The sequence below is a fragment of the Corythoichthys intestinalis genome, chromosome 14 (genome assembly GCF_030265065.1).
Source record: "Corythoichthys intestinalis isolate RoL2023-P3 chromosome 14, ASM3026506v1, whole genome shotgun sequence".
NCBI classification, from domain to species: domain Eukaryota; kingdom Metazoa; phylum Chordata; class Actinopteri; order Syngnathiformes; family Syngnathidae; genus Corythoichthys; species Corythoichthys intestinalis.
Window position 1 is genome coordinate 22,227,881 of NC_080408.1, and position 22,388 is coordinate 22,250,268.

The 22,388-nt window shown below is 41.3% G+C and overlaps 1 protein-coding gene across 1 annotated transcript in view; it reads right to left on the reverse strand.

The window, feature by feature from the left end:
* The window catches only part of LOC130929922 (dynein beta chain, ciliary-like), a 50,086-nt gene that overhangs the window by 5,004 nt on the left and 22,694 nt on the right, over positions 1-22,388 (reverse strand). Inside the window, exons 6-12 of the mRNA XM_057857552.1 lie at positions 20,715-20,818; positions 20,536-20,655; positions 17,704-17,850; positions 17,464-17,637; positions 15,242-15,478; positions 14,994-15,163; positions 8,404-8,539 (exon numbers count right to left, since the gene is read on the reverse strand). Coding sequence (XP_057713535.1) covers positions 8,404-8,539; positions 14,994-15,163; positions 15,242-15,478; positions 17,464-17,637; positions 17,704-17,850; positions 20,536-20,655; positions 20,715-20,818 — 1,088 coding nt within the window. The remainder of the gene's footprint in view (positions 1-8,403; positions 8,540-14,993; positions 15,164-15,241; positions 15,479-17,463; positions 17,638-17,703; positions 17,851-20,535; positions 20,656-20,714; positions 20,819-22,388) is intronic.

Consider the following 22,388-nt stretch of genomic DNA (forward strand, 5'->3'; position numbering starts at 1 on the left):
TATTTCCTGTTCAAATAACGAAATGAAACGAGAGGTGCGGCAGCAACGAGTAAAGCCTCACCTCTGAATGTGCAATCCATAACAAACTGGGTTGATACATGGAATTGGAGCGTGCTGGTTGCCGTACATCTGCATGTCGCCATTATAATGTTTCCAGATACGTTTATTTGACCTTATTTTCCAGTCTGGCTAATGTCTTTAACCCTTAAAGTTTCATGTTTGTTAGCGACATATTTAGTTTTGCTGATGGGAAATAAAACCGCAGTGAAAAGGCACAGGTTGCGACAGATAGTACTCTGCCACACTGAAAGGGGGCGTACGTGAAACTGGACTTTCCGTCAAAAGTGGACGCGATTAACAACACCGGAGGTAAAAGGTTTGCTTCAAACTACGGGACAGAAGATAACTCGCGCTTTTCAAAAGGACTGGTACACCCGAAAAGACTGGCTATGTGGCTGTCCTTCGAAAAATCGCCTTTGCTGATTTCCCTGCCTTTTCTTCTCAACTTCTGCCAATGTCTGGACTAACACGAGATATTGTGACATTAAAAAACTACCACGAAGCCTCAGCAAACATGAGAGCTCGACCACTCACATTTAAAGCCTGATTGCTTTAAAAACTTTTGGAAGCTCAAGGATCGATTTGGCTTTGACGAACAGCGGAAGCTCAACGGTAGCATCCACAATGCCAAGGTAAAGGAAAACCGAAAGAGTTTGAAAGACCTCATTAATGCAACCTGCATCCTAGCTAAAGGAGTTAACATTTCGTGGTAATGATGAGCGTGTAAGCTCTTCTAAACGTGGCATATATGTAGAACGATTACATGGTTTTGCTGAGAAAGATGAAAGGTTAGCTAGACATTTGGACACATCCACTGTGTTTTCTGGCTTGTCAAATAGAACACAGAACGATCTAATTGAAGCAATCCTCTCCATTGAGGCGGAGAGATTTTTTTTTAAAATAAAGGAAAATAAGGAGGACTTTTACTAAAAGGGCGTAGGTTTGCATAGGGACGGGAGGGACATAACACTACTAACTTTTCAGCATGCTAAAATTGTCCCTACCAACTTTTAAGCAACCTTACCTTTTTTGCATGATACAATGTTCAGTTATATAGAGAATTTAGATCTTTCAATAGTTCCATATGTTGTAAGGATAGAATTGACCCTACCATTATTAAGTGAATTATTTTCACTATGTTTATGTTTGCTAATAAAAACCAGACATTTATTCAGGAAGTTTTCAAAATGTTTCTTTAGTATTTTTTGAAAACAAAGGTTTGAATCGAACAGTATCATCTGAACCAATGCACGTAAAAGTTATTATCAGTAGATAAGGATTTATTTTGCATTGATCATTTTGCCTATTAATTAATTAGGTTCATATACATGAGAAATGTGGCCCTTTGCCCCCTTCATCCAATCTGTTTGGTCTTATTAATGTCCCGTCCCCAGCAAAAAGTGTACCTACATGCAGGTTATCCTGTTATATCGTCCCTACGAATGTTGAGACCAAACCTATGCCCTTCCAAAGTAACGGCGGTTTTTGTGGTGAAGGACAGGCGCAAGACCACAAACAGTTTTCATTTCAATCTTATTAAAAAAAAAAAAAAAAAAAGATCTTAGACTAAGAAAAATACAATAGAATATTTAAAACTAAATTTTGGTCTCAAATAAAATATTCTTTGTTTTTCTTTTCACACTTTTTGTTTAGCAATCTGTAATAAATTGATTAAAGTATCAGAATTAAAAGTTCTAAAAACAACTGAATATTTCGCTAAAGGTCAGAATTGAATTCTGTGGTTTTGTACACCACTCTTACTCTCATTTATGTTGCATGAATTATAGAATTGCGACAGCCAACACATTGAGGGTGTAGAGCAAATGCATGTTATTTTCTTACTTTTACGTATCGATAATATGTACCGAGATATGAAATATCCAGTAACCAATTGAATAAGCTACCCTTTTTGGTTTATATATTTGGAAATCTGACACTAAAGGAGTCAGTGCCTCACCAACCATGAACCTCACCGCACGTCACTGACACACACGTGGTCAATTTGGCTCCAAAACGTAGTGGCAACAAAGCACTTTACACTCAATCGGACCTACAACACATCCCAAAATCCTAAACGAACATGTCACCTCACGGCATAAATGTGCAACACGAATACGATGTAAACAATGCTTGCTGACTTGGAGTGATGACTACCCACCGTTGCAACGGCAAAGCTACAAAACGGTCGCGCATGTAGCGGCTCAAACCTATCACTGAAACCCTCCAGAATGTAGGAAAAATACTCACTTTATTCATGGACGCACACAGATCAACATTCCCTCGCTCATCTTAACAGGTAGCTGCACTCTGCTTGAATGTGCACCTGCGTTCGTCACACCTTTCTCAGTCCCAAAAAACTCGAGACCAAAACAAGAAGTAACTATGAGCGGTTACCATGGAAACAAATATTTTCTCTTCAAAATGTCCTTCGCACATGACTACAATATTCTTCATTCTCAATACATTATGAGGCAATAACAAAATTATAATGCACAGACACTAAGGAAACTAATCGGATTACTGGTTTGGAAAAATCAACGCGTTAGATTGCTTGTTACTGAAAGGAAGTAATCAGATTACAATAAAACCTTACTAAGTTACATGTGTCAACACTGTTGAGAACGTATAGTTCAGCGAGTGGGAAAACTTGCATGAAGCACAATGGACTTTGTGCAAGAACATTTTAAAAATTGAAATATTGGGTATCAAGGCATTGGAAACCCATTGCAAATCTGAAAAGCACATGGCGGTCATAAAATGCCAGCAGCAAACGCCGTTTGTGTACATGTTGGTTCGCAAAAGCGAAAGTTCTAGTGTTTTTGTTAGGTTAAGCCAGACTTCACCATCAGTTGACAAGACTGCTCCCACAAACATTGCACCACGCCTTTCCGTTAGGAGCCGACCCAGGCAGAGCATTTGGCTTTCACTGTGATAAACTCAAAACACTGCGTTCAAACGCTGGATATAGGTGAAAAAAAAGATGAAAGTCTTACTGCATACAAGCAGGCAGGAGTGTCTCAAGAGTGATTTGTTCGAGGATTCAATTATTACCGTATTGGCCCAAATATAAGACGGCCCTGACTATAAGACGACGCCCTCTTTTTCAACACTCAAGTTTGAAAAAAAGACTTTTTGAACACCAAATTAGTTTTTATACAGAGAATAATTACAGTACATCTGAAACAAATGATAACAATATAATTGAGAGAAAAAGCATGTTATTTTGCCTCATTCAAATCTTAATATCTGAACATTTAAATATGTAAACTAAAGCACAATCACATTCGTAAATGAATGGCTCCTGGTTTTTGAAATAAATAAATAAAATAAATAAACAAACAAACAAAATAAAGTAAATAAACCAATCTATTGTGTTAAAACAAAATTGCAATAACTGCATTAACCATCAAAGTGAAGTCTAACTGTAACTAGTCTTGAAACAAATTTGAATAAGGAAAAACATTGCAATAAAATAATGCAAACTGGTTAAACTTGAGAGTAGCTGAGATCTGTCATGACAGAACATCGCTTCAATGATATCTGGCGCCATCTAGCGTCGTTAATGGGTATAATGTCTAGACAGCGAATATAAGACGACCCCCACTTTTTCAGTCTTATTTCAATGCAAAAAAACACTGTCTTATAGGGCCAATACTGTATGAAATAGCCCCATGCATGCACTTTGAAACGTTGTGTAAAAGATGAAATGAATGGAAAAAAATTAGCCTAACTTTAGCTCGAAATATTTACGTAAAATGAATGATAGAAATTGCGGAATGAACACATTTATTTTGAAGAATTTTCAACTTAAAAATTTCTTTTGTTTTGTAATGGCCACCGTGTTATATCTATACACAGTAGCGTAAGTTTAGATACAAATGATCAGGTAATTTTCAGCCAACTGCCCGTTTTTTGGCAAAAAAGTAGTCTTTTCTGCGTCTATACAAAAATAATTCGCCTTTTACATGTTCTGTTTTATGTAACATTTCAATCTAAAAATGACTACGGCCAGATAGCCGGCAAGACGTGCCTCTGCGCTGAGGCAATAGTAACATCGGAATTCAACCTAAATTAGTTGTGAATGTAAATGGTGGAAAACACTCAGGTGACTTGAAGTTCCGCTCTGAGACCCCCAATTTAGCCAACTTTCAAAATTGTCCGATATGCATGTGTGATAAATCATTGGAAAGCTTAAAATCTCTTTGAACAGGAGGGCATTTAAAAAAATTAAAAAATAGCAAAACCCTATCTGGAGGTGAGAAGCACGCGAGAGCAGAATTACAGACGCCATGACTTTAACGAGACATAGACGAGACTTACCTTGTTTCGATACAAAAACTCCATGTCGCATGTATCACTGAGTGTCAAGACACGGCTGTGAATGGCCACAGCTGGATTTTTGGGGGATTTTATGGGTGAAACATGGTCATATAACAAGGGTCGCGATGCAGAAATTGCAGACATCAAGGAGTGGTTGAGATTTTCTTTTTCATTTATTTACCCTTTTAAACGTTTTTTTCCCCCCAATTTTTCTTTGTTTGGATCGATTATTTATCATCTAACATATCGGAGAAAAGGCGACAGTAACAAAAAAAATACAATTAAGCGATAGTTATGAGGTAGATATCCGTGACTTTTTTTTTACAAACGCCATATTTTTCATTGTGACATATTTTAAACTTTTTGACAAATTATGTGAGTGAATAATTTTTTACGTTTTTTTGTTGTTGTTTTTTTTATAAAATATGGGACATCAATTAATGATTCTTAGCTAAAAACGACAGACATTTTGAATAAATATCATTAATTACCTTCGTTTTATGGCTGGGTTGAAACAAAAGCGGTTGTGCGACGTCTGTAAAGGGGGTTTTCAGGGTAAAACGGACAAATTAAAAATAGTTTGGGGGCTTCATGCGCCATGCATCTGCTATGGCAGCATATAAACATATTGTTCCATTAAACACAAAAGTTGTTTTGGCTGAAAATACAGCAGTTTCTTTTAAAGAGGAGTGCGAGAGCAGAAACTGCTTTTTCAGTCTTGTCTGTGTTTTCCACCATATGCAAATTTTGCCTTTGAGTAAAATTGATTCTACATGCTTTCTTCAACTATTAAGTTTCTGATGTGATAATTGAGTGATTTATTAGCTGTTGAAAACACTAAATTAAAAAAAATAGTTGCTATTTTGGGCAAAAACCTACAGTGGGTAGAACAAGTATTTGATACAATACCAATTTGCTGGTTTTCCCACTTGCAAAGCGTGTAGAGGTCTGTAATTTGTATCATAAGTTCTCTTCAACTGTGAGGGACGCAATCTATTACAAAAAAACAGAAAATCACGTTGTATGATTTTTAAATAATAAATTGGCATTTAATTGCGTGAAATAAGTATTTGATACATCACAAAAATCGAACTTAATATTTGGTACAGAAACCTTTGTTTGCTATTACAGATACCAAACGTTTCCTGTAGTCCTTGACTAGATTTTCTATCGGGTTCAGATCTGGTGACTGGCTAGGCCACTCCAGGACCTTAAGATGCTTCTTATGGAGCCACTCTTTACTTACCTTGGCTGGGTGCTTTGGGTCGTTGTCATGCTGGAAGACCCAGCCACGACCCATCTTCAGGGCTCTCACGAAAGGAAGGAGGTTGTCAGCCAAGATCTGGCGATACATAGCCCCATCCATCCTCCCCTCAATACGGTGCAGTCGTCCTGTACCCTTGGCAGAGAAGCAGCCCCAAAAAATGTTTCCTCCTCCATGTTTCATGGTTGGGATGGTGTTCTTGGGGTTGTACTAGTCCTTCTTTTTCCTCCAAACACGACGAGCTGAGTTTAGACCAAAAAGTTCAATTTTGGTCTCATCCGACCACATGACCTTCTCCCATTGCTCCTCTGGATCATCCAGATGGTCAGTGACAAACTTCAGACGTGTCTGGACATGCACTGGCTTCAGCAGCGGGACCTTGCGTGCACTGTAGGATTTTAATCCATGACGGCTTAATGTGTTTCTGATGGTTTTCTTCGAGACTGTGGTTCCACCTCTCTTTAGGTCATTGACCAGGTGCTGCCGTGTAGTTCTGGGCTGATCCCTCACCTTCCTCATGATCAGTGATGCCCCACGAGGTGAGATCTTGCATGGAGCCCCAGAACGAGGCAGATTGATCGTCAACTTGAACTTCTTCCATTTTCTAATAATCGCTCCAACAGTTGTTACCTTCTCACCAAGCTGCTTGCTTATTTTCCTGTAGCCCATCCCAGCCTTGTGCAGGTCTATTATTTTATCTCTGATGTCCTTACACAGCTCTTTGGTCTTGGCCATTGTGGAGAGGTTGGAGTTTGTTTGTTTGACCATGTGAACAGGTGTCTTTTATACAGGTAACAAGTTCAAACAGGTGCAATTACTTCCGGTAATGAGTGGAGAACAGGAGGGGTTCTTAAAAAAGAACTAAGAGCTGAAATATTTACTAGTTGGTAATGTATCAAATACTTATTTCATGCAGTTAAATACAAATTTATTATTTAAAAATTATACAATGTGATTTTCTGGATTTTTGTATTAGATTCCGTCCCTCACAGTTGAAGAGAACTTAAGATACAAATTACAGACCTCTACATGGCTTGCAAGTGGGAAAACCAGCAAAATCGGCAGTGTATCAAATACTTGTTCTCCCCACTGTATATGTTAAATATTGCTCTTGATCCTGAAAATATGGCGATTATCTCTGTATTTGGTGATTTTTGTGCATTTTAAGTTTTGTTAGACTTGTATAAGAAATAATCGGGACTTCAATTGGGAACGACTTTGAATTTTTTTATGTCGCTGCTCATGGAGACTCATATATGCCTAAGGGAGGTGCCTGATTTGGTTTTAGGTCGCTCGCGGCTTTGGTTTTGAAAATATTAGAATTTTACGTTTTTGAAAATAGGCCCCCTACGGTTCGGTCCCATCAACTGATAGTGAAGTCTATGGTTAAGCATTTTGTTAGCCTGGAACTCCAGACTCATTGCTGTTCCAGCTATAGAGTCTGGCGACTGTTCAGCGGGTCAAATTCCCAGGGTGGAGCAAGCCACAGCAAACAGACAACAGAGTGGACCAATCAGCGACGGGCGGACGTGACGTTGGTAAAGCGACAAGAACCTATCACGCGGACGTAAATGTACGAGGAGAGCGAAGAACGGAGAAGTTTATTCAACATGGCTAGTGCGAGACAGACTGTTGGTTTTAGCGACTCAATCATTTAAAACTGAATTCACCGCGGATAGGAACGTATTCTCTGCTCTCCTGTTCGCCATCTGTGTTGTTGTGGTGACGACCTCCAACGCGCAAGAGTGACGTTGCTCGATAAGAACACGTCATGAAAATAAACGAATCTGATCGCACGGACGATTTCATTTGGGCTCGAGAGGCCAATAAGGAGCTGGTCCCACACTCTCTAGCTGGAACAGCGGTGAGTGTGGCTGGCATTTTGTATCCAGTGTGAAGGAACTGTGAATAAATTCTTATACTTTGCAAGTAATTCCAAGGCTCCAATTTTTCTTCAAATCTTTTGTACGTTGTTTGCCGGTATCGATGTGAAATGGGTCTTGAATTTTATTCGTTATGGCCTTAAAAGTCTTACTGCAGGCCCTGACAGAGAAGCATTAAGCTTACAGAGAACCTATTGATATTTGCCAGGGACTAGTTAAGGGCCACAATATTTGAAGTGATAGAATCATTATTCTAAATTCTGTAGTCTGTAGTAGTCTGTTTTGCCAATATCTTTTCTAATGTATTCCATGACTAGCTATTGGTTCGTGTTATTATTTTGTGTACTTTTTGATATAGAAAACAAACAAAAAATACTAGAGTACATAAATGTTGAAATAACAAAGATTTTTAATTCTTATTTCAATATTTTAATGTTGAGTTTATTTATTTGTGTATTTATTTAATTTTGGCACTCCAGATCCTCGGCATCCCTGCACCCATGAAAACCATTTTTGGAGTATTTTTTGGTCCCAACCAATTCCCAAAAAATTGAGGAATTACAAGCTGAACGTTGTCCTTTTATGTTAAACTCGTTCCGTGCCATTGACGGTGATACACGTCCAATGGTGCGGCTCTCAAAAACTACAGTAAAACTCTTTCAATGAGTTTAGTAGTTAGCTAGTAAACGTCCAACCCATTTGAAGCGGAAGGGCTGCAGCGAATGAACTGACAGCTCCCCGCTTCAAAAGGATGGACGTCTATCTCCGTCAATGGCAGAGGCAGCCGGTTAACTGGAGAAAAGAAAATCTGACTTGCTTTTGAAAGGATTTGAGCGGGAGAAATCATTTAGTGGTGAGAGCAGGCGCCCATCCCACCTGCAGGAGCGAGGTGATTTCGGGTACTTCTACGTTGACAGTCTCCAACAGCATGATGGTTTCTGTCAGAGGTAAGTTGCGTGCCGAAGCCTTCTCCGCTTCTTCCTCTTCTTCGTCCATACTTCGCCGAGACATGCTGCAAGCGTGTGTGCAACTGAGCTCCGGGACATTTTGGGCTAGCGCTTATTAGGAACCAGCTTGGCTGTAAACTCAAATATGGCCCGCTATTTCGTTTTCTTGGGCCCGCAAAAGTACAGTAAATTGACTTCACGCTAATAAGATGACTGCAGTCATAATGAAAGGTCAAGGACTGCACAAATCACACTACAGTGGGGCAAATAAGTATTTAGTCAACCACCAATTGTGCAAGTTCTCCTACTTGAAAAGATTACCTGTAATTGTCAACATGGGTAAACCTCAGCCATGAGAGACAGAATGTGGAAAAAAAACCCAGAAAATCACAATGTTTGATTTTTAAAGAATTTACAGTTGTGGTCAAAAGTTTACATACACTTGTGAAGAACATAATGTCATGGCTCTCTTGAGTTTCCAGTTATTTCTACAACTCCGATATTTCTCCGATAGCGATTGGAACAGATACTTCAAAACATTCATGAAGTTTGGTTCTTTTATGACTTTATTATGGGTTAACAGAAAAAGTGATCAAATCTACTGGGTCAAAAATATACATACAGCAACACGAATTAGCAATTTTGGTGACTTAGAAAGTTGTGTCAGTGAAATGAGCTTCATAGCATGGCCTCTTAACTTCTTGTAAGTGATTATGAGTGACTACAGCTGGTGACTTCTCTGAGGCCATTTAAATAGGGCTAATTGGATGCAAACGCCCACAAACGCTACAATGGGAAAGTCAAAGGAGCTCAGCATGGATCTGAAAAAGCGAATCATTGACTTGAACAAGTCAGGAAAGTCACTTGGAGCCATTTCAAAGCAGCTGCAGGTCCCAAGAGCAACAGTGCAAACAATTGTTTGTAAGTATAAAGTGCATGGCACTGTTTTGTCACTGCCACGATCAGGAAGAAAACGCAAGCTATCACAGGTCTGCTGCTGAGAGAAAATTGGTCAGGAGGGTGAAGATTCAACCGAGAATCACCAAAAAGCAGATCTGCCAAGAATTAGAAGCTGCTGGAACACAGGTGTCAGTGTCCACAGTCAGGCGTGTTTTGCATCTACATGGACTGAGAGGCTGCCGTGCAAGAAGGAAGCCCTTGCTCCAAAAGCGGCACCTTAAGGCTCGACTGAAGTTTGCTGCTGATCACATGGACAAAGATAAGACCTTCTGGAGCAAAGTTCTGTGGTCAGACAAAACAAAAATCGAGCTGTTTGGCCACAATGCCCAGCAATATGTTTGGAGGAGAAAAGGTGAGGCCTTTAACCCCAAGTACACCATGCCTACCGTCAAGCACGGTGGTGGTAGTATTATGCTGTGGGTCTGTTTTGCTGCCAATGGAACTGGTGCTTTACAGAGAGTAAATGGGATAATGAAGGAGGATTACCTTCAAATTCTTCAAGATAACCTAAAGTCATCAGCCCGAAGATTGGGTCTTGGGTGCAGTTGGGCGTTCCAACAGGACAATGACCCCAAACACACATCAAAAGTGGTAATGGAATGGCTAAATCAGGCTAGAATTAAGGTTTTCGAATGGCCTTCCCAAAGTCCTGACTTAAACCCCATTGAGAACTTGTGGACAATGCTGAAGAAACAAGTCCATGTCAGAAAGCCATCAAATTTAACTGAACTGCACCAATTCTGTCAAGAGGAGTGGTCAAAGATTCAACCAGAAGCTTGCCAGAAGCTTGTGGATGGCTACCAAAAGCGCCTGATTGAAGTGAAAATGGCCAAGGGACATGTTACCAAATATTAGCGCTGCTGTATGTATATTTTTGACCCAGCAGATTTGATCACTTTTTTCTGTTCACCCATAATAAAGTCATAAAAGAACCAAACTTCATGAATGTTTTATGTGACAAAGAAGTATCTGTTCCAATCACTCTATCAGAGAAAAATCAGAGTTGTAGAAATAACTGGAAACTCAAGAGAGCTATGACATTATGTTCTTCACAAGTATATGTAAACTTTTGAACACAACTGTATTTCCTAATTAGAGTGGAAAATAAGTATTTGGTCACCTACAAACAAGATTTCTGGCTGTCAAAGAGGTCGAACTTCTATCGAGGCTCCACTCGTTACTTGTATTAATAGCACCCGTTTTAACTCATTATCGGTATAAAAGACACCTGTCCACAACTTCAGTCAGTCACACTCCAAACTCCACTATGGCCAAGACTAAAGAGCTGTTGAAGGACACCAGAGACAAAATTGTAGACCTGCACCAGGCTGGGAAGACTGAATCTGCAATAGGTAAAACGCTTGGTGTAAAGAAATCAACTGTGGGAGCCATTATTAGAAAATGGCAGACATACAACACCACTGATAATCTCCCTCGATCTGGGGCTCCGTGCAAGATCTCACCCCGTGGCGTCAAAATGATAACAAGAACGGTGCGCAAAAATCCTAGAACCACACAGGGGGACCTAGTGAATGACCTACAGAGAGCTGGGACCACAGTAACAAAGGCTACTATCAGTAACACAATGCGCCGCCAGGGACTCAAATCCTGCACTGCCAGACGTGTCTCCCTGCTGAGGAAAGTACACGTCCAGGCCCGTCTGCGGTTCGCTAGAGAGCATTTGGATGATCCAGAAGAGGACTGGGAGAATGTGTTATGGTCAGATGAAACCTAAAATAGAACGTTTTGGTAGAAACACAGGTTCTCGTATTTGGAGGAGAAAGAATACTGAATTGCGTCCGAAGAACACCATACCCACTCTGAAGCATGGGGGTGGAAACATCATGCTTTGGGGCTGTTTTTCTGCAAAGGAACCAGGACGACTGATCTGTATAAAGGAAAGAATGAATGGGGCCCTGTATCGAGAGATTTTGTGTGAAAATCTCCTTCCATCAGCAAGGGCATTGAAGATGAGATGTGGCTGGGTCTTTCAGCATGACAATGATCCCAAACACACAGCCTGGGAAACAAAGGAGTGGCTTCATAAGAAGCATTTCAAGGTCCTGGAGTGGCCTAGCCAGTCTCCAGATCTCAACCCCATAGAAACTCTTTGGAGGGAGTTGAAAGTCCGTGTTGCCCAACGACAGCCCCAAAACATCACTGCTCTAGAGATCTGCATGGAGGATTGGGCCAAAATACCAGCAACAGTGTGTGAAAAGCTTGTGAAGAGTTACAGAAAACGTTTGGCCTCCGTTATTGTGGTTCTGGGATTTTTGCTCACCGTTCTTGTTATCATTTTGACGCCACGTTGTGACATCTTGCATGGAGCCCCAGATCGAGGGAGATTATCAGTGGTGTTGTATGTCTTCCATTTTCTAATAATTGCTCCCACAGTTGATTTCTTTACATCAAGCGTTTTATCTATTGCAGATTCAGTCTTCCCAGCCTGGTGCAGGTCTACAAATTTGTCTCTGGTAACCTTCGACAGCTCTTTGGTCTTGGCCATAGTGGAGTTTGGAGTGTGACTGACTGAGGTTGTGGACATGTGTCTTTTATACCGATAATGAGTTAAAATAGGTTCTATTAATACAGGTAACGAGCGGAGCCTCGTTAGACCTCGTTAGAAGAAGTTAGACCTCTTTGACAGCCAGAAATCTTGTTTGTAGGTGACCAAATACCTATTTTCCACCATGATTTGCAAAAAAATTCTTTAAAAATCAAACAATGTGATTTTCTGTTTTTTTTCCCCACATTCTGTCTCTCATGGTTGAAGTTTACCCATGTTGACAATTATAGGCCTCTCTAATATTTTCAAGTGGGAGAACTTGCACAATTAGTGTTTGACTAAATACTTATTTGCCCCACTGTATGTACGAATAATATAACTAATGTGTAAAAAAAAAAAAAAAAAAAAACCATACAGTGGTACCTCTACATCAGGTGCTGGAAGTCACTCACAGCAGGGGGTGCTGAGGATCTTATTGTTTTTCCTCATCCCAAAACAGCCGTTTCGGTCCAAATTTGTCATGCTTCCGCTTTTTCTCCATACAAGGCGTGCACAATGGCAGTACACACGCACGCTGGATAGTTGATGTACTACTACTACTAGGCTACTACAAAAACAGCGTTCTACAGTGCTGGCCAAAAGTATTGGCACCCCTGCAATTCTGTCAGATAATGCTCAATTTCTCCCAGAAAATGATGGCAATTACAAATGCTTCGGTAGTAATATCTACATGTATTTTGCTCGCAATGAAAAAACACAAAAAGAATGGGGGGAAAAAAATAAAATGAGACCATAAAAAATCTTAAATAGCATTATTATGTGAATTAAAATCATATTTTGAGACGATTCGACAATTTGGCAAAGTGAAGATGACAAGAAATGAGTCCTTCAATCTGCCGTTTAGCTACTACTGTCATCATGGCGCTCTGGCGCCGCCATCTGGGTGATGACGTCGGCAGAGTAACGAGTTCAGCTGATTTAGAATTCAGTTCAATGGAGATGGAAGATTCAGAACGAGGAAAATGCGACAGAGCAGCAAAGTTCTCTCTCTACAATATTTTTACAGGATATTCTTTGTATCAGTATTTTTCGCCAATTGCTAAATAAAGTGTATGGTTATGACAACTAACGGTCTTGTGTTAAATGGAATATGAAAGCTTAAAAATGCATTTCTTCAGTACGACGGCTAAATTACTGCATAATGGTAAAAACTGCCGACTTCTTAAAACTCCCGAACGGTATTTTATGCCACAGGAGTTATTCCAGCTTCTGTCATTTCCCTGCCCCCGGCTACGGCGATGGAGGAAAGAGCATAAACAAAACTGGAGGCGGGAGAGCTAGGCGACATGCTAACCCAAACCGGGCAGCTCTTCAAAGTCTCTTCCTCGCCTTTCGAAAATGAAAAATTACACAAAACTACCCCGATGCATGTCACACTAGGCGACGGGGCTGAATGTCTTCAACGATAGGCCAGTGCCCGGCGGCAAGCAAGTTTCGGCTCGTCGTTCTGCTGCGGCCCCGGCAGGCAGGCAGGCAGGCAATGCCCGTCACCAGGACGCAGAGGGGAATGAAAGCCAAAAAATGGTGCATTCTCGGTGGACGAAACCAGCCGACGTCGGAGCACGTAGCTGCCCAAGCCCAAGCCGAGTATAGCGCTCTCTAGGCAAGCATGCGAAGAGGACCAAGTAGGCTGGAAGTCTGGAAACAATCGAGGACCGGAGACGAGAGCAGGGGGCTCCCCAGGCACAAGCCGAGGCTAGTGCTCTATAAGCGGGCACGGGAAGAGGACCAAGGGTGGTGGAAGTCTGGACACAATCGAGAACCGGAGATGAGCAGGGGGCTCTCCGGTCCCAAGCCGAGGATAGCGCTCTTTCGGCAGTCACGCCATTATCGGCCGGCAACCATGGTGTACGACAAGCGCCGGTCGTTGGCCGAGTGTCCTTCTTGGTGGACAGGGAGCATTGTAACCCACAAAACTCAAGCCACCTCCTGATTAAAACGTTTGCCATGATCCCAGTATTTGACGTAACATAAAACATGTAGCTTACTCAATTCGACATCCATCCAATGGTCTCTTGATTGTCGGATGTGTTTTTCCCATTCCCAAAAGCCTCACACCACACTTCCTGGTGTAGCAACAAAAGCCTGCAGCACATTGGGCTGGCGTTGCGCAAAAAATAAACGAATTAATCCGCAAAATCTGCTGAATCCGCAGTCCTTCTGCATACTATAGTAATGGCTGTATTGTGAAAATGATTAGTCCGCTGATGTCGATGAGGACCTGCGAGGCATCTATTTCTCAAACTAGAGACTCTTATGTACTTGTCTTCTTGCTCGGTTGTGCAGCAGGGCCTCCCGCTTCTCTTTCTACTCTGGTTAGATCTTGTTTGTGCTGCTCTCTGTTGGTATTGGTACACAGCGCTATAGGAAATCCTTAATTTCTTGGCAATTTCTCTTATGGAATAGCCTTCATTTCTAAGAAGGGATTGTCTGAAAGTTGTCTTTTTCTGGCCATTTTGAGAGTTTAATCAAACCCCAAAAGGTGATGCTCCAGATACCCAACTAGCTCAAAGGAAGTGAATTGATAATAACAATGTGACGAATCGGGTTCTGATGTGGCAGTTGTGTTTTGCATGCTGTTCTTGAACAGCATCCTTTCGTATCCTGAAATTTCTTTCGGAAAAAGGCAATATTCTGTATTTAGAGACGCTTGCAAGTAGAGGTACCACTCTATTTTAGAGTTTAAAAATGAAAAAGGGAAATTAGTTTCTCTTCATGGAAAAAAAAATTTGAAAACAAGATGACGAAATAATGAGGAAATATTTTAAAAATACAAATATTTACCATTTTTCCTTTTTTTCATTAGGAGTATTTATTATTTCTTTGCCTTTTTTGAAAATAAATTGAATTAAAAATAAGGCTCAAGGACTACTTTTTATGAATAAATGACACAAAAAAAAAAAATTCCCCATTGAAAAATGAGGGACCCATGTGTCCCCCCCCCTTTTTTTTTCTATTAATATTTAACATTTCGAATTCAAACCGATTTTTACCTGTGTCTGACGAGTTTGAGCAGGTGCTGTGTGTACAAGCTGATCCAATTGTTGATGAAAAGGCGGAGAGCATCCTTAAAAGGTTGAAGGTCCACTTGCAGCCAGCCATGCACCAGGTCGTAGTCCTCCAGATCGTTTACCTTGTTTAGCTGGTTCTGGAGAGAGTAAATCTGAAAATAAAAATTGTTAAGAGTTACCGAGTCAGTCCAACACATTTTGTTTAACATCTGTGAGGTCCCATGGGTCACCTCTCTTTGAAAGTCCGCGAGCGTGGGCGGGCACTCGTCCACTTCCTCCTCACCCTCCTCCAGCCTCCTACCGTAGGTGAGGAACTCCTTCAAAACGCCACGTTTGTGACTCATCCACAGCGGCGAGAAGCAGTCCAGTTCGGTCCTCAGGAGTTCGGCTTCCACCGTCACCTCCTCCAAACGTTGCATCACTTCTTCTTCCAGTGCCGTTAGCTTGCCGTCGTCCTTCAGGACCTCCTGCCAGCACAGCGTGTTCTTATTGCTCTTTACTTCAGCTTGTTGACGTCGTGCGACGTCCGGTCCATTTCAACTGGGAGGGCGACTCCCAGTCGAAATGGGTTGGAATTATAGCGCCGTCAATGGCGCTGAAACATGAGACTCCACAGCCATTTTTCCTGGTTAAAATTAATCTGTTGCTATCGTTGTGAATGGCAGGTAATGAGTTAATAATGAAATTAATGGCTATTAATAGTTAGCTTCATATAGCTACAGTGGGGCAAATAAGTATTTAGTCAACCGCTAATTGTGCAGGTTCTCCTGCTTAAATAAATTAGAGAGGCCTGTAATTGTCAACATGGGTAAACCTCAACCATGAGAGACAGAATTTGAAAAAACAAAAAAAACAAAATCACATTGTTTGATCTATAAAGAATTTATTTCCAAATTAGAGTGGAAAATAAGTATTTGGTCACCTACAAACAAGATTTCTGGCTTTCAAAGAGGTCTAACTTCTTCTAACGAGGTCTAACGAGGCTCTGCTCGTTACCTGTATTAATAGAACCTATTCTAACTCTATCTATATAAAAGACACATGTCCACAACCTCAGTCAGTCACACTCCAAACTCCACTATGGCCAAGACCAAAGAGCTGTCGAAGGTTACCAGAGACAAAATTGTAGACCTGCACCAGGCTGAGAAGACTGAATCTGCAATAGGTAAGACGCTTGATGTAAAGAAATCAACTGTGGGAGCAATTATTAGAAAATGGAAGACATACAACACCACTGATAATCTCCCTCGATCTGGGACTCCATGCAAGATGTCACAACGTGGCGTCAAAATGATAACAAGAACGGTGAGCAAAAATCCCAGAACCACACGGGGGGGCCTAGTGAATGACCTACAGAGAGCTGGGACCACAGTAACAAAGGCTACTATCAGTAACAATATCCGCCGCCAGGGACTCAAATCCTACACTGCCAGACGTGTCCCCCTGCTGAAGAAAGTACACGTCCAGGCCTGCCTGCGGTTTACTAGAGAGCATTTGGATGATCCAGAAGAGGACCGGGAGAATGTGTTATGGTCAGATGAAACCAAAATAGAACTTTTTGGTAGAAACATAGGTTGTCGTGTTTGGAGGAAAAAGAATATTGAATTGCATCCGAAGAACACCATACCTACTGTGAAGCATGGGGGGTGGAAACATCATGCTTTGGGGCTGTTTTTCTGCAAAGGGACCAGGACGACTGATCTGTGTAAAGGAAAGAATGAATGGGGCCATGTATCCAGAGATTTTGAGTGAAAATCTCCTTCCATCTGCAAGGGCATTGAAGATGAGACATGGCTGGGTCTTTCAGCATGACAATGATCCCAAACACACAGCCAGGGCAACAAAGGAGTGGCTTCGTAAGAAGCATTTCAAGGTCCTGGAGTGGCCTAGCCAGTCTCCAGAGCTCAACCCCATAGAAAATCTGTGGAGGAAGTTGAAAGTCCGTGTTGCCCAACGACAGCCCCAAAACATCACTGCTCTAGAGGACATCTGCATGGAGGTATGTGCCAAAATACCAGCAACAGTGTGAGAAAAGCTTGTGAAGAGTTACAGAAAACGTTTGGCCTCCGTTATTGCCAACAAAGGGTACATGACAAAGTATTGAGATGAACTTTTGGTAGTGACTATATACTTATTTTCCACCATGATTTGCAAGTAAATTCTTTAAATGGTAAATGGTGTTATACTTGTATAGCGCTTTTCTACCTCTAAATCAAACAATGTGATTTTCTGGGTTTTTCTTTTCCACATTCTGTCTCTCATGGTTGAGGTTTACCCATGTAGACAGTTACAGGTCTCTAATATTTTCAAGTGGGAGAACTTGCACAATTAGTGGTTGACTAAATACTTATTTGCCCCACTGTAATTAAAGGGTGACGTTTATCAGGTCGGCCAGCTCTTCCAATGAGGTGTCCCTTACTTTTATATTCAGGGAGTTTGCAACCCTACCCACCTGGTAGTTATCCAGTTTATCTGTGCAGATCCTAAGAGGCATGGCGGCAGCCGCGCGGATGTCTGCGATGAACAGCTTGAGTACTGCTTTCAGGTCAGTGGTCAAGGACGGCTCGAAGACGCTTCCCGTCGGCTGCAGCTGCAGAGACACCTGCAGCAAGGCTCCCCTGAAGTTCTGCGGACACAGGCACATCAGAAGTCAGAACAGAAAAACGACAGTCCGTTGCATGGACGCCTTTACCATCGGCGTCATGTTCTGCGACAGGAAGTTGAGCGCATCCAGCAGCATTTGCAGGATGCCGTCCTGCACCAATTGGTCCACGTGCTTTACATAGGCCGTCCATTCAGCCGACGACTCGTTTTTCACGCCGTATAGGGCGACGTTTTCCTGAGGAAACACAAGTGCTATCATTACGAGTCAGTGGACGCCAAAATGAAATGCCCATCATTCAGTTTGATTGGCTAAGGCTCGTGTGTCCAAGTAATTATTTATACTGTTGTAACGGTTTTAATGTTTCAGAAATGAACATTGACGGCGATTGACGTACATCACAATATGATTCCAATGCAATATAATTCACTACAACTGTTTTCAACCAAAATTAACCAATTTTTGGACCAAAAAATTAGCATTTGGACTAAAGAATAACAATTTTGGACCAAAAATTAACCACTTTAGACCCCAAATTATTTTTTAAACCTAAGATTAACCAATTTTGACCAAATATTGTCCATTTTTGGACCAAAACTCATCATTTAATGTCACTTCCTATTAATTTTGGGGCATTTCTGGGTCAACTCCTGTTGATACAGGCTCACTGGCTGTTGTTGTTGGGACATTTTCAGGTCACTTCCTGTTGATTGTGGGGTATTTCTAGAAAAAAAATTAAATTGGGGATTTCAAAAATGCTTGCGATTTCTGAACATTTTTAAAAGTGCCACCAATCTGCAATATTAATATTTTGGCAAGAAACCTGAATTTTAGGGGAGGATTTGCTTTCACGAGCCACACAAAATCACAAGGTGGACCGGATCTGCACCTCAGACTGTGAGATAAAGTGCCTGTCACACAAAGAAAAGCATGTCAATTTCATATTACACGCAGTATTTTATGCTCCCGAATGAAATTGACCACTTGGATGTGTGCAGAAGCGATAATATATATTTATTCAATTTTTTTAATGCTGTGCTACAAAAACGGGAAACTTCCAGCCAAAGTCTCGGGAGGAAGAAGTCGGATGTGACGTCAAAGGGTGACATCATCATCACTATACAGCCATACTATTGTATGCAAAAAGACTGCAGATTCAGCTGATTTTGCAGATTAAATAATTTTTCGCGTCACGCCAGCCCAATGTGCTGCAGGCTTTTGTTGCTACACCAGGGAAAGTGGTGCGAGCCTTTCTAAGTTTCCAAAAAATCCTGTGAATGGGCAAAACAAGTGCGACAACCGAGGGACCATTGGTCGGACGAGGAAGAGAGTAAGCTACAGTGGGGAAAATAAGTATTTAGTCAACCACCAATTGTGCAAGTTCTCCTACTTGAAAAGATTAGAGAGCCCTCCAATTGTCAACATGGGTAAACCTCAACCATGAGACAGAATGTGGAAAAAAACAGAAAATCACATTGTTTGATTTTTAAAGAATTTATTTCCAAATTAGAGTGGAAAAGAAGTATTTGGTCACCTACAAACAAGCAAGATTTCTGGCTGTCAAAGAGGTCTAACTTCTAACGAGGTCTAACGAGGCTCCAATCTTCACCTGTATAAATGGCACCTGTTTTAACTCATTATCGGTATAAAAGACACCTATCCACAATCTCAGTCAGTCACACTCCAAACTCCAATATGGCCAAGACTAAAGAGCTGTCGAAGAACACCAGAGACAAAATTGTAGACCTGCACCAGGCTAGGAAGACTGAATCTGCAATAGGTAAAACGCTTGGTGTAAAGAAATCAACTGTGGGAGCAAATATTAGAAAATGGAAGACATACAAGACCACTGATAATATCCCTCGATCTGGGGCTCCATGCAAGATCTCACCCCGTGGCGTCAAAATGATAACAAAAACGTTGAGCAAAAATCCCAGAACCACACGGGGTGACCTAGTGAATGACCTACAGAGAGCTGGGACCAGTAACAAAGGCTACTATCAGTAACACAATGCACCGCCAGGGACTCAAATCCTGCACTGCCAGACGTGTCCCCCTGCTGAAGCCAGTACACGTCCAGGCCCGTCTGTGGTTCGCTAGAGAGCATTAGGATGATCCAGAAGAGGACTGGGATAATGTGTTATGGTCAGATAAAACCAAAATAGAACTTTTTGGTAGAAACACAGGTTCTCATGTTTGGAGTAGAAAGAATACTGAATTGCATGCGAAGGACACCATACCCACTGTGAAGCATGGGGGTGGAAACATCATGCTTTGGGGCTGTTTTTCTGCAAAGGTACCAGGACGACTCATCTGTGTAAAGGAAAGAATGAATGGGGCCATGTATCGCGAGATTTTGAGTGAAAATCTCCCATCAGCAAGGGCATTGAAGATGAGACGTGGCTGCGTCTTTCAGCATGACAATGATCCCAAACACACAGCCAGGGCAACAAAGGAGTGGCTTGGTAAGAAGCATTTCAAGGTCCTGGAGTGGCCTAGCCACACTCCAGATCTTAACCCCATAAAAAAAATCTGTGGAGGGAGTTGAAAGTCCGTGTTGCCCAAAGACATCACTGCTCTAGAGGAGATCTGGGCCAAAATACCAGCAACAGTGTGTGAAAAGCTTGTGAAGAGTTACAGAAAACGTTTGGCCTCCATTATTGCCAACAAAGGGTACATAACAAAGTATTGAGATAAACTTTTAGTATTGACTAAATACTTATTTTCCACCATGATTTGCAAATAAATTCTTTAAAAATCAAACAATGTGATTTTCTGGGGTTTTTTTCCACATTCTGTCTCTCATGGTTGAGGTTTACCCATGTTAACAATTACAAGCCTCTCTAATATTTTCAAGTGGGAGAACTTGCACAATTCGTGGTTGACTAAATACTTATTTGCCCCACTATACATTTGCCACACCTTGACCAGGCGTATGATCTCGTTGCCGTCATCGCGAAGACGCTCATAGCTCTCCTCGGTTGCGCCGCCCCTCTCCAGGAAGCCGTCCGTGTCATTGAGCAGGGGAAGCCCCGCCCACTCCTGGGCAGAGTTAAAGTTCACATGTTGGGGAAAGCGTGCGTGCACGCGTGTAAACCCACCTCCGTGATGGCGCATATGGTGGCCATGTTGTTTCGTGCCTCATTGACAGATGTGGAAAAGGTTGCCAGCTTTTTTTTCTTCTGCTCCATCAGCGCATGGATGCCTTAAAGGGAAAAAACCAACAGCAGCGGAATAGGGCTGCAGCTCTCGATTATTTAGGTAATTGATTAATCTATCCATTAGTTTGAATAATCGAGTAATCGGATTAGGAATATTGAATGCGTTGCAGAATCAATTTTAGGCGATGTAAAACAAAGGCTTGCTAAGATTGCACTTTCAAAAGAGCATTAAATGTGAATACAAAATAAAATTCCCAGGTTTTTTCAAACTATGCAGAATTGCACTTCCCTTTCACAAGAGCAACAACAAAATAAAAGAACAATTGGCTAACTTGCATAGCAAAAGTCCATTAGGTTAGGGGTGGTGTGGCTCAGTGGTAGAGTAGTTGTCCCCCAATCCAGAGTTTGTGGGTTCAATTCTCCGCCCTGATGAACTCATCTAAGTGTCCTTGCGCAAGACACTGAACCCCACGTTGCTCCTGGTGTTGCGTCACCAGTAGGTGGATGGCGAGATATTGTAAAGCGCTTTGAGCGCCTTGAAAGATAGAAAAGCATAATATAATATAAAATATAACACCATTTACCAAATAACATAAAATGCTATTTTTTCTTTTCAATGCTCTTAATAAATCGTTCAACATTTTCCTACAAACAACTGCTAAATATACATATTGGCCCGAATATAAGACTGTGTTTTTTTGCATTGAAATAACACTGAAAAAGAGGGGGTCGTCTTATATTCGTGGTCTAGACATTATACCCATTCACGACGCTAGATGGCGCCAGATTATCACTGAAGCGATGTTCTGTTATGACAGATCTCAGCTACTCTTTTTAGTTTAACCAGTTTGCATTATTTTATGGCAATGTTTTTCCTTATTCACATTTCTTTTAAGATTACAGTTAGTTAGACTTCACTTTGATGGTTGATGCAGTTATTGCACTTTTGTTTTTATCACAAGATTGGTTTATTTACATTTCAAAAACAAGAAGCCATTCATTTACGAATGTGATTGCACTTTAGTTTACATATTTAAATGTTCAGATATTAAGATTTGAATGAGGCAAAATAACATGCTTTTTCTCTCAAATATATTGTTATAATCATTTGTTTTGGATGTACTGTAATTATTTTCTGTATAAAAATTAATTTGGTGTTTTTTCAAACTTGAGTCTTGAAAAAGAGGGGGTCGTCTTATAATCAGGGCCGTCTTATATTCGGGCCAATACGGTACTGCCAAACTAAATTACGAATGCATAATCAATCGTATTAGCTCAAACAAAAACTTAAAACCCTATAGACCCCACTCACGTGACGTCACAACCACGCCTCCCCGCCATATTGTCCGTCAACTCGTCATGTTTACGCATTACCGCTACGTAAATTCCTCCTATTATGGCGTGTTTTTCTGCTCGTTAACATTAATAATCAAAATGGTGAAGGCGTGTGTGGCGGTTGGTTGCAGTAACAGAGAAGATAGACGGAGAGACTTGAAGTTCTACCGTATTCCGAGACACCCGGAGAGGAGAGCAAGATGGACTGCTGCAATTTGACGAAAAAACTGAGCACCAAACGATCACCACAGATTATGTAGTAGTCATTTTATATCTGGT